Here is a 13280-nt window from a genome sequence, read left to right on the forward strand (position 1 = left end):
AATAGCGAAGATGTTTGGGAACTTGGTAGACTATTGATAAAGGGTTGTTTGGTCTTTTGTTTTTATCTGGCAAACAAATTCTAGTCTCTATGTTTTCTTCCCCCAACTTTTATCATTACAGAGAATTTGTGCTGTCTCATACTGAGCATGAAATAACAAATTTTTATGCATTTTTCCATTCAGGACTAAGAACAAAACTGCCAGGCTAATGTTTTGAGTCTAGAATTGAGTCAAAGTTCAGATTGTATTTAAATCCAGTTTAATAGGATTAGTATTACACAGTATTCAGTTAATATGCCTTTTTGAATGAATAGAACTTGGAGAGAAGAAAGGAATAGCCATTGAGTATCACCATGCTGTACTGTAGCTTATGCATTCAGCTTGTACTGAGGTTTCCTATTTGTCAATGTCAATACCATGATGACATTAAGACAATTGGTAAATAAATCTATGGGTATTAATTTTTCATGAATCAAATTTCTAATAAGGTGATGGTTAAGTTCGTAAATGTTCAATTATGTAAGTTTAGGAAAACCATGACAGATCAAAGTGGTTCTAAATTGAGGCAAAGGTGGTATCCATAAGATAGAAAATTAATCCCAGATATGCCTATATCATAAAGCCTCTAATTTAGAGGCAATAAGAAAGGTCCTTCCTCATTTCACTGAATACATAATATCTACAGAGGAAGATATCAATACTGGCATATATATTTATTTATTACAGAAATTCTAATTACCTTCCTATACCTCTCTGCACTGGTGTACAAACTCCTTTGGTCACAGGTACATCTTTCTTTTCAAGATTAGTCTTCATCATATAACCTCTCAATGCAGCAAATTTTATTTGGTAAAAGACATATATCAATTCGCTTTTCACCTCTAAAGCAGCGTCTTCTACAGTGACCAAATTTGTTTGAGCACTGATCAGGATCTATCAAGGTACATGTGGCTATAGTAAAAGAAGAGTAACCAACATTAGTGATCTCTTATTTAAGAACATATTATTTTTTATTACAAAAAGTTCTACATATACATTGTAATAAACTTAGAAAATGCCAAAAATAAGAAGACACTAAAGTATTACATATTTCCATATACATATACAACATTTAAACATGTTTTAAATTAATATATATTACATTTTTATGCCATACATTATTTTTCTCAATAAGATCCACAAATTTTTTAGAGGTACATAATATTCCCTTGAAATATATGATAGTTCATCTAATTTTTCAATTAGGTCATATTTAAAGTTTTAATATTTGGAGATTATGATAAGTAAATTTTAGTATATATTTTAATATTTATATGATACATATTTAGGATAATTTTAGAAAAAATTAGATCCCAGGGTTATTAATTTTTATATTGCACCAACAATATATGTAAATTTTGCTCCTAAATAAAATGGGATACACTGCGATTTTAATTTTTATGCTGTTGGTATTTGTTTTGAACAGTTGTTTTTTCTTCATTTAATTGTTCATATTTTTGCTTATTATATTATTGTATAATCTTTTGGAAGAATTCATGAATTCTCTTCAAAATGTTTTTAGAGGTTTTGTTTTTTAGAGCAGTTTTAGATTTACAAAAAAATTGAGAGGAAGATATAGTGATTTCCTATATACTTCCTCCCCCTGTATATGCATAACCTTTCCCACTGTCAACCATCATCCACCAGAAGGGTACATTTTTTACAGAGCATAACCTACATTAACACATAAGAACCACTCAAGTTGGATAGCCCCGGTGGGTCATTGGTTTTAGCGCCGCCTTCAGCCGCAGAGTGTGATCCTGGAGACCCGGGATTGAGTCTCACATCGGGCTCCCTGCATAGAGCCTGCATCTCCCTCTGCCTGTGTCTCTGCCTCTTTCTCTCTGAGTCTCTCAGGAATAAATAAATAAAATCTTAAAAAAAAAAGAACCACTCAAGTCCATAGTTTGCATTATGGTTCATTCTTTGTGTTGTACATTTCTATGGGTTTGGGTAAACGTATAATTAAATATATGTTATTATAATATCATACAAAGTATTTTCAGTGTCCTAAAAATCTTCTGGGCTCTGCTTATTATGTCTTCCCTTACTCCTGTGGCAATCATTATCTTTTTTATTGCCTTCATGGTTTTGCCTTTTCAAGAGTGTCATATAATTGGAATCATATTGTACAGTGTTTTGAGCTTCTTTCACTTAGTAATATGAATTTAAAGTCGTTGCATGTCTTTTCATGATTTGATAGCTCATTTCGTTTTAGCATTAATTAACATTCCATTGTCTGGATATAAAACAGTTGATTTATGTACTTACCTAACTGAAAAACATCTTGGATGGTTCCAAGTTTGGGAGTTATGAATAAAGCTGCTTATAAACATTCATGTGAAAGATTTTGGGTGGACAAAAGTTTTCAACTGCTTTGAGTAAATACCAAGGAGCTCAGTTGCTGTGTGATACAGTACCATTATGTTTAGTTTTATAAGAAACTGCCAAACTGTGTTCCAAAGCGACATTTTTCATTCTCACCAACAATGTATGAGAGTTCCCTTTACTTCTTATACTCACCACAATTTGGTTTTGTCATTCCACATTTTAATTGCCTGAATATTTATGAAAGGTTCTCTCATTTGTTTTACTTTCCCTTTCCCTGATGACATATGATGTGGAGTATCATTTCATATGCTTACTTGCCATTTGTATAGCTTCTTTGGTGAGATGGTCTATTAAGGTCTTTGGCACTTTCATTTTTATCTTGTTTTGATTTCTTATTGTTGAGTTTTAAAAGTTCTTTGTATGTTTTGGGTAATGGTCTTTTATCACATGTGTCTATTTCTCCCAGTTTGTGGCTTGTCATCTCATTATTTTGTCACTATATTTCTTAGGGAATAAATTTTTAATTTTAATGAGGTCTAGCTTATCAGGTCTTTCTTTCATGGATTGTGCCTTTTGTTTTGTATCCAGAAAGTCATTGCTATACCCAAGGACATCTAGGTTTTCTTCTATGTCATATTCTAGGAGTTTTATAATTTTTCATTTTACATTTTACATTTAGGTCTACAAGCCATTTCAAGTCTATTTTTTTGTGAAGGGTGTAAGGTCTGTGTCTAGATTCACTTTTCTCACATGTGGATGTCCATTTGTTCTGACATCATTTGTTGAAGGGATTATCTTTTCTTCATTATGTCGCCTTTGCTTCTTTGTCAAATATCAGTTGACTATATTTATAAGGATCTATTTCTGAGCTCTCTGTCTTGTTTCATTGATCCATTTGTTTATTCTTTTTTTAAAGATTTTATTTATTTATTCATGATAGACACAGAGAGAGGCAGAGACATAGATAGAGGGAGAAGAAGGCTTCCTGTGGGGAACCTGATATGGAACTTGATCCCAGGATCCTGGGATCACAACCTGAGCCAAAGGCAGACACTCAACCACTGAGCCACCCAGGCATCCCTATTTATTTATTCTTTTATCAATACCACACTGTTCTTTTCAGATATATGAAAGTAATGGTATAAATTTTCCTGTAAACACTACTGTGAGCTGTGTGCCATGAGCTTTGTGTTATCTCATTTTTATTACCATTCAGATGATGATATTTTCTAATTCTCATTGATACTTCTTCTTTGAATTAGGTTGACTTTTGTTAATCTTAATGTCTATGTCTTCTTTATTCTTACATTTAGATTGTTTGTTTTCCTGTTTTCTGTGTAACTAAGGTGTGTTATCATCACCTATTACTATGACGTTCCTTGTTTTCGTCATTTTTTAAATATATTTCAAGACTAAGTTATTTGTTGCATTAAATTTATGGCCACAATATTATCTTGTTGAGTTGAACCTTTTATTGCTATGAATCATTCTTTGTCTCTAGTAATGTGATTTTTTCTTACTGTCTTCTTTATATAATATTAATATAACTACTTCATTATGTTTTTGTTGGATTTTTATATCTTTTCCTATCTTTTAGATTTTATAATTTCTATCTTCTCATATATTAGATATTTCTCATATAAACTTACACTACATTCAAAAGATTCACTCTTATTTTTAAATTTTACATTAATATTTATAATAGTAAAATATATTGGATGAAATATATCCCATTATTTTTCCTGTCTTCTTTTCTATATATTGGTTATTTTTTATAATTCCATCATCTCATTTACTATTGTGTAGTTATATTATCTTTTTTTTCATTGTTTGTGCTAGAAGTTTCAACTTACCAAAGTCTTGTAAAAAAATCATTGCTTATTTTTTATCTATTTTTATGAGCTTCCATAAAGAAAACCATTCCCTTTCTGGCCAAATAATGCTTTTAAAAATTCCCCTTAATATAGGAGTTCTGATGTTGAATTCTCTGTTTTTATTTCACTGAGAATATTCTTTTGTTATCTTCACTCCTAAAGGGTATTTTTATTTGATACAGAATTCTAGATTATAGTTGTTTTCTTTCAGGACTCTGAATATATCACTACCTTGTTTTCTGACTTCTTTCTTTGTTGTTATTGTTGTTTTGAGAATTCAGCTTTCAGTTTAATATCTGACTCTTTGAAAGTGATCTGCTGTTTTCTTTAACTTTTGCTTTGCTTTATTGTTTTGTTTTGTTTTAGTAGTTTACTGTTTTTTCTTCCTTCCAAATTTTCTTCCTTCCTTTCTTCTTTCCTCTTTTCTTACCTTTCTTTCTTCCTTCATCCTTCCTTCCCTCCTTCAACTTTTTTCCTATTTTCCAACCTCTAATTTTCTCTTGTTTCATTCAAATATTTTCTTCTGGTTCATCTTTTGTCATCATTAAATATCTCACCGATTTTGTAAAAACTATTGTCTGACACATTCATTATGTATTTAATTTTACTTTATAAATATTTCAGTTCTGGAATTTTATTTTTGCTCTTTGTTGTAGTCTTCACTTCTATGCTAAATTTTTACTTTTGTTTTTCATTATTTAAATAAATTAAGTGCAGTTATTTTAAAATCTATCTAGGTCTGGTAACTTCCTTATCTGGATCCCTTGTTAATCCCCTTTCTTGTGTGCTGGTTTTGATTTTTGATAGGGTAGTCCTATTTTCATTTGTTCCTGATTATTTTTGTCACATATATATTTAATGAAAGATGAGGAAATAGCTTGAGGTCTGGAATACTGTTATCTTTCTCCAGAATGATTTATTATTGTTTCTTGCTGGTGGTTAGAACTACCAACCAAACTTCCTGGATAATCCTAAACCATTATAGAATTTGAGATAATGTAAAAGTGTAAAAAAGTCCAGTAGTATTAATTCCTGGAACAGATGGACTAAGATCCTTTTAATTTAGATCTAGCTCGTAGCTTTTTGCATCCTCAGCCAAAGCACACCAGTATTTCCATAGTTCTCCTTCCTTTGCAGGCTCTGAATTATGATCTTGCCACAATGCTATCAGATTTCTGCTATTCAACTTCTTTCCTGTGTCTTTAAGAATGGTCAGATGCTTTTAGGGAGAAGAGTTTCCTCAGAGGTTGACCCCAACTTGATTTTTTTTAAGTATAACTTTTAATTGACTTATTTACTCTATAATACTCTTAAGCAATTGTTTTGTGTTTTTTTTTTCTTTTTTGTCCATCTGTCCCCCTCAGTGTGTGGGAAAGGTTATATGAAAAAAGTGTTATAATTTTATAGTATATTTTAACATCAGGTTGCTATGTGAAACAGACTACTAGAATTTTATAGTTTAAAGTTTTAACATCATGATATCTATTCAGTCCTTGTTTTTGTGGATTGTTCCACTGAAGACAGTGTGGTACTGGCACAAAAACAGACACATAGATCAATGGAACAGAATAGAGAACCCAGAAGTGGACCCTGAACTTTATGGTCAACTAATATTCGATAAAGGAGGAAAGACTATCCACTGGAAGAAAGACAGTCTCTTCAATAAATGGTGCTGGGAAAATTGGACATCCACATGCAGAAGAATGAAACTAGACCACTCTCTTGCACCATACACAAAGATAAACTTAAAATGGATCAAAGATCTAAATGTGAGACAAGACTCCATCAAAATCCTAGAGGAGAACACAGGCAACACCCTTTTTGAACTTGGCCACAGTAACTTCTTGCAAGATACATCCACGAAGGCAAAAGAAACAAAAGCAAAAATGAACTATTGGGACTTCATCAAGATAAGAAGCTTTTGCACAGCAAAGGATACAGTCAACAGAACTAAAAGACAACCTACAGAATGGGAGAAGATATTTGCAAATGACGTATCAGATAAAGGGCTAGTTTCCAAAATATATAAAGAACTTATTAAACTCAACACCAAAGAAACAAACATTCCAATCATGAAATGGGCAAAAGACACGAACAGAAATCTCACAGAGGAAGACATAGACATGGCCAACATGCACATGAGAAAATGCTCTGCATCACTTGCCATCAGGGAATACAAATCAAAACCACAATGAGATACCACCTCACACCAGTGAGAATGGGGAAAATTAACAAGGCAGGAAACCACAAATGTTGGAGAGGATGTGGAGAAAAGGGAACACTCTTACACTGTTGGTGGGAATGTGAACTGGTGCAGCCACTCTGGAAAACTGTGTGGAGGTTCCTCAAAGAGTTAAAAATAGACCTGCCCTATGACCCAGCAATTGCACTGTTGGGGATTTACCCCAAAGATTCAGATGCAATGAAACTCCGGGACACCTGCACCCCGATGTTTTTAGCAGCAATGTCCACAGTAGCCAAACTGTGGAAGGAGCCTCGGTGTCCATAGGAAGATGAATGGATAAAGAAGATGTGGTTTATGTATACGATGGAATATTACTCAGCCATTAGAAACGACCAATACCCACCATTTGCTTCAACGTGGATGGAACTGGAGGGTATCATGCTGAGTGAAGTAAGTTAATCGGAGAAGGACAAACAGTGTATGTTCTCACTCATTTGGGGAATATGAATAATAGTGAAAGGGAATAGAAGGGAAGGGAGAAGAAATGTGTGGGAAATATCAGAAAGGGAGACAGAACATAAAGACTCCTAACTCTGGGAAACGAACTAGGGGTGATGGAAGGGGAGGAGGGCCGGGGGTGAGGGGGGAATGGGTGACGGGCACTGAGGGGGGCAGTTGACAGGATGAGCACTGGGTGTTATTCTGTATGTTGGTAAATTGAACACCAATAAAAAATAAATTTATTATTAAAAAAATAAAGTTTTAACATCAAGTAGAACAAACAAATCACTAAATTTTCAAAATAAAGATTTTGTATGGTACAGGTTGATAGTCTTTCTAACTGCAGAGGGAAGCTAAGTTTATAGCCATGGACTTTAAGCTTGAATTTTAGTGCTGTTATTTGCTAGCTATGTCACTTTGGGTAACCTCTATGAGCATTAGTTGCTTCATCTGTAAATGGAAAAAAAAAATGGTCTCATTCACAGAGTCTCTATGAAATATGATGAGTTAACATAACTGGAGGGTATTATGCTGAGTGAAGTAAGTTAATCGGAGAAGGACAAACAGTGTATGTTCTCACTCATTTGGGGAATATGAATAATAGTGAAGGGGAATATAAGGGAAGGGAGAAGAAATGTGTGAGAAATATCAGAAAGGGAGACAGAACATAAAGACTTCTAACTCTGGGAAATGAACTAGGGGTGGTGGAAGGGGAGGAGGGCGGGGGGTGGGGGTGAATGGGTGACGGGCACGGAGGGGGACACTTGACGGGATGAGCACTGGGTGTTATTCTGTATGTTGGTAAATTGAACACCAATAAAAATTAATTTATAAAAAAAATAAAATAAAATAAAAAATCAAAAAAAAACATATAAACAAATGTACAGCAGTGCCTGTAACATAATAGTTTCTCACAAATTAAAAACTGTTATTAATTAATGGTGAACAAAAGACTGTAGTTGAAATTAAATCATTATTGACTACAACTTTTAAACCAGGTAGTAGACTTTTTCTGGCGGTAAAGCAAAACATTAAGCCAAAGAGATAAATACACAGGCATGAGAAAAAAGAGAGAGGGCTCTAGAGAGAGAGAGAGAGAGAGAGAGAGAGAGAGAGAGATTAAATAAGTACCATGATAGAGAAATATATTAGGTACAATATGTGAACAGATAAGTATTTGCTCATTGTCATACGTTGTATCATGGAAGAGTGATAGGAAAATGTAAATCTTAAAAAATGAGTAAGGGTTATTCAAGTGAACAGGAGTATATAAAGAACATGAACCAGTCAGACAAAGTAGTACAATTCTCATCCTAGAGTTGAAAGAGAATACGACAAGTTTAAGTTCAAACACTAATAATAAAACAAATAGATTTCCTTCATAGAAAACCTACTGTGTGTTAGGTATTGTTTTGAATATTTTGCATACATTATCTTATTTAACTGCCATACAACTTTGAGGTAGATGCAGATAAAAACCTGAGGTCTTGAGTGACCAGATAATTTGCCCAAGGTTGCAAATCTAATACATGCTTAACCCACGGTTCAATCTTAAATTGTTCCAAACCAGAATTTGCATTTTAAATATGCAATCCGTGGTCTCTACATTGAAAAAGTTGGAAACTGACTTGTGAGAAACACTCAACAGATCTGGATATTGTCTCAAATTAGATACTGCTTTTGGTAGCTGGTTGTCTCTAGCACCTGTAAGTATTTTATGAGTATGGAGAAACCTGAAGATGTGAAAATTGTAAGTTGAGGATTGAATGACAAAATAGAGTTCTATGAAGATAATTCATACAAGAATCATGAGTAATACATACTTAACAATATACTGTATATATGCTTATAAGTGGGTTTCCACGCTGCAACCTGAATGTAGGAAAAAATTTACCTTAGACAGATTTAAATAAAATAATTTTAGCTCCTTCATATGGGGTTATATGTCAGTTCCCTTGACTTTGATGCCTTAACTCAAAGTTACTGGATAATAACTGGGAATTTAATTCACTTCCTGTTCTTCATCTCTTACCAACCTCTTATTCAGAACTTAGAATTAAATCTTTTTTTCTTTTTTATTTCCCAAATTTTTATTTTTATTTTCTTTTTTATTTCTTATTTATTTCTCAATCTTATCTTTTCTTTTTTATTCTAACTCTTCATCAGAGAATTCAGGACATTTTCCCAAACCTCCATAATGGCAAAGGCTGGCAAAGGCTGCACATATCTCTGATTTTATGACTAGAACCTGGATCTCTTACTGCTGAAGATACTTCATGATGATGTATCATCATGTAAAAATCATAAAATGTTCTAAGATATTAATATTTGTGTTTTATTTTTCCTTAGCTTATTCAAGGATATTGAAGAGGATACAATTATTTGTATCAGGAGGATGAAAATATAGAAAAATTTTAAGACTAATTTGCAAATTAACTTAACTCATGCAAATTAATTAATACAAACTAATCATTGCCACAAGAGAGGCATTAACAATGTGTTCATTTGTCAGCATCTTTCTGGATCAGTTGTGAAGTTACTTAGCTAATCAGTGAAATCCTGGCCAATTGGAAGAGGTTATTTATTTTTATGAACTCTACTATTCTCCCAACATTTTATTGTAATTCTCCAGTAACCAAATTGACTTGATTTTAAATTTAATTAAATCTAGAGCACTGGGACTGATACTGTCTTCCCACCAACATTTCAACACAAGTGAATGTCTCTCCTCTGCTATTTTAGATCTGGCCTCCCATGCACCATGCATTATATCATAAAGTTTCCAAGGCCATCATGTTTCTACCATTTAAGGTCCATTCTGAGCATCTTAGCAACTGGCTATACATGGATACTAGCTTGTAATCCTTCTCAACTACTTCCTCTCCTTGTTTTGTGTTTTCTACTTCTAATTCTCATTCTCCATTTCTTGAAATACTGCATTATGACATTGAATGTGATAAACATTTTGCTTACATTATCTCTGAATCTTTGCAAAACCTTATAAAATTAATGGAATTACCATTCCACTGTACAGTTAAGAGAATTAAAGCTTCACAACTACAAAGGAGTCTCAGATCTCAATGGATTATTTCTGCTTGTGCTAAAATACTGCCTAAACTATTGTTCATTGTCATGTTTTAGCCATTGTCAATATTGTTCCTTTGTCAATTTTCAGTAACTTACCTCTCCAGCATGGTATCCCTCTGCTTGGATCACTCTTCTTACATTTCAAAAAGTATCCACTTAGATTAAACACTTTGTATTGCTTTCTTTAATAACTTTAAGGTTCTATCAATAACCAAACCAAACAACTGTGCAACTGATATATTCTCCTCTATGAACTTCTTCAAAGTCACGCACTCTGATCCTTTGTATCAGCCTTCCTTTTTTTTTTTTTTTTTGGTCCAGCAAAGGACAAATATACAATGTTCTGTCCATTTTAGGACACATTATAACTCAGTATCTGTTTGAATGATCAAAAGGTAAAGGAAAATTTGTAGTCATATTCATACACCACTAAGTGTCTTCATTGCATTATTTAAAGTTTTCTGCAATGCTCAACAAATGTAGAATTTAATGGTATAGACCCTACATATCTGGAGCACAGCTATATTCCCATGTGCCCTCATTGCTTTTGACCAAATCTATTCTGCTTGTACGTTAGCCTCAGTGCCTTCTATAGAAAGCATGATTAAATATAAAGAACAAATATGCTAGGCTCTTGTATTCCAGTATTTATATTCCACTTATCACACATAGTATAATAAGTGTGACTTTGAAAAACTCTCCCTTTTGATGTCTTTTCCCTCTTCTATAGAAAAAGGAGATAACCAGTGTCTCATACTGTTATCTGGAAGGTCAGATTTGCTATCTACGTGTGAAGTTAGGAGATGGGATTTGGCACCTGCTAGACATGCATATTTACTTCTTGTCTTCCCTTTCTTTCTCTCACTTTCCAAGGTCTAAATATAAGTGTCTTATCCCCAGTTTCAAAGCTCTTCATCAGAGAATTCAGGACATTTTCCCAAACCTCCATAATTGCCATGCCACAATTTCATCATTTGTACTATTTAAAGTGTGTTTCTACAAACCTCCATTCATTGACTTATTTGAGTTTATTCAACTAGCTTTTAAGCATGCCTAGAGAATTACTGTGTCTTTATTTTCTGTTTTCTTAGTGTCCAGCATTGTGTTCAGTATATCATAGCCACTCAGTGTTACATGGTTATTGATTGACACACTAGCACCATGTGCTTCAACATCTGCCCATATCTTAGTTCCTCATTTCCTCAGTTCCCTTTCATTATTAATAATAACTATGACATCTGGGGTGCCTGGGTATCACAGTCAGTTAAGCCTCTGACTCTTCATTTCAGTTAAGGTCATGATCAGGGACATGATCAAGCCCCATGTCAGGCTCTGGGCTCATTACGGAGTCTGCTTAAGACTATCTCTTCCTCTCCTGCTGCTCAACATCCTCCCCCATCACCTCACATGCATGCTTTCTTTTTTTCTCTTTCTAAAATAAATAAACCTTTAAAAATAATAATAATAATAATAATAATAATAATAAACTATAACATCAGCAACTATAAAAATTATAGGAGTACCTAAATTGGTAGACTAATTTTCAGTTCATAGAGCTACCTACTGGTACATTATTGCGCTAAATCCTAATTGTGGTCTTTTGAGGTTCATATAATTAATAAGCACAATATTTTATATCAGACTTTTTATTTTTTAAGATTGTGGTTGTTATTGATTCTGCTTATATTCTTTTTGTTGTTAAAGACTTTGGCAAATCATTTAAATTCTCTGAGGGGCAAAGTTCACATGTTATTAAGTAGGAAGCTAGTAAGAAAATCTAGACCTTCTAAGTTGGAATTCAGTTACATTTGTACCTCTTGAATTCCCAACTTTCTAGTCTCAATTAGAAGACTTTTGGGTATCAATTTACATCTTCATTGTTAGAGAGCCTGGATTGCCTCAGAGGATAAGTCTCTCAAGAATATCATAAAATCACATTATACATTTAATTGCACTATATTTTGAATACTTTCGATTCATAAAGACATGGCTGAATTTCTTTACTAATGTATTAACTAACTCAACAAAGAATTTTTTGTGATACTATTTCTTCATTTGCCATTTTATTCCAACTTTAAATGCCTACCATATTTTGAGACTATAACCTGGATCATTTTGTAGATTCTATTATTGATATCTCAAGAAATATGTACTATTATTCTCAATCATTCATCTTCCCCGGGCTTGCTTGCTTGCTTGATTGATTGATTTATAAAATTACTTGAGAGAGAGAGAGAGACAAAGAGAGAGCATTGGAGCAGGGGGAGAGGCAGAAGGAGAAGCAGATTCCCTGCTGTGCTCAGAGCCCAACATAGGGCTTGATCAGAGGACCTTGATGAAACCATGACCTTAGTCAAATGAACAAGGGTCAAATGCTCAGCCAACTGAGCAATCCAGGTCCCCCTCCTGGACCTAATTTATTATGACATCTTCATTTCTGAATTTTAGAAATACATTTTAAAATTATATTTTAAAAATAATTTAAATATCTGAAACAATCAAGGTCTAAAAAAGCCAGAGTATCGAGCTAAATCATATTAATTTTCAAAAAGAGTTGGAGGGCACCTGGGTGGTTCAGTCGGTTAAGCATCCAAATCTTGATTTCAGCTTAGAAGATGACCTAAGAGTCCTGGGATCAATCTCTTGTTAGCTCTGGCTTTGCACTCAATGGACAGTCTGCTTGTCCCTCTGCCCCTCCTCCTGCTCATGCTCCCTCCCTCTCTTTCTCTTTCTCTTTCTCAAATAAATAGATTACATCTTTAAAAGAAAATGAGTTGAGTACATTAGTATAACACTATTCTAAATGAGGAAACTGAGATTCAACACAATTAAAGAAACAGATTCTTTAATTGATTAATTTGATTATGTTAAGAAACTGCATTTTCTATTTAATAATCTGATGTTTGTATTTTTAGCTAGAAGCTCTATCTTACACATAAACAAGCATCTATTTTACCTGGTAGGATGAAAGTCACATAACACAGAAAATGGAGGAGATAGTAAAAGATCTTCATTCTGCAGAAAGAAGCTCCTGAAAGATTGGGTAACAAATCTAAAGACTAGCACACTTTCCAAAAAGCCCAGAGACGTTTACTATTTATAGTTTCCCAATAAAAGAAAGACTTTATCCGGAAATTGTTTTAATTTGGTGTACTTGTCTCTGCACCATTGACTAGGGCTGTGGGTGGAATTGCCCTAATTGAAAATACTTGAAATTATTGATCTTTAGAGAGGAAACTCTTTGTGGAAGATAGCTGCATACA

The 13280-nt window shown here is 33.5% G+C and overlaps 1 protein-coding gene across 1 annotated transcript; it reads right to left on the reverse strand.

Moving 5' to 3' along the window:
• Nucleotides 1–805: 805 nt before the first annotated feature.
• DEFB114 (defensin beta 114) lies at nt 806–13031 on the reverse strand. Its single transcript, XM_055329877.1, has 2 exons — nt 12974–13031; nt 806–951 (listed from the first exon to the last, which is right to left on the reverse strand). The coding sequence occupies exons 1-2, from the start codon at nt 13029–13031 to the stop codon at nt 806–808; spliced, it is 204 nt and encodes a 67-aa protein (XP_055185852.1).
• Nucleotides 13032–13280: the final 249 nt, after the last annotated feature.

The sequence above is a fragment of the Nyctereutes procyonoides genome, unplaced genomic scaffold (genome assembly GCF_905146905.1).
Source record: "Nyctereutes procyonoides isolate TBG_1078 unplaced genomic scaffold, NYPRO_anot_genome, whole genome shotgun sequence".
NCBI classification, from domain to species: domain Eukaryota; kingdom Metazoa; phylum Chordata; class Mammalia; order Carnivora; family Canidae; genus Nyctereutes; species Nyctereutes procyonoides.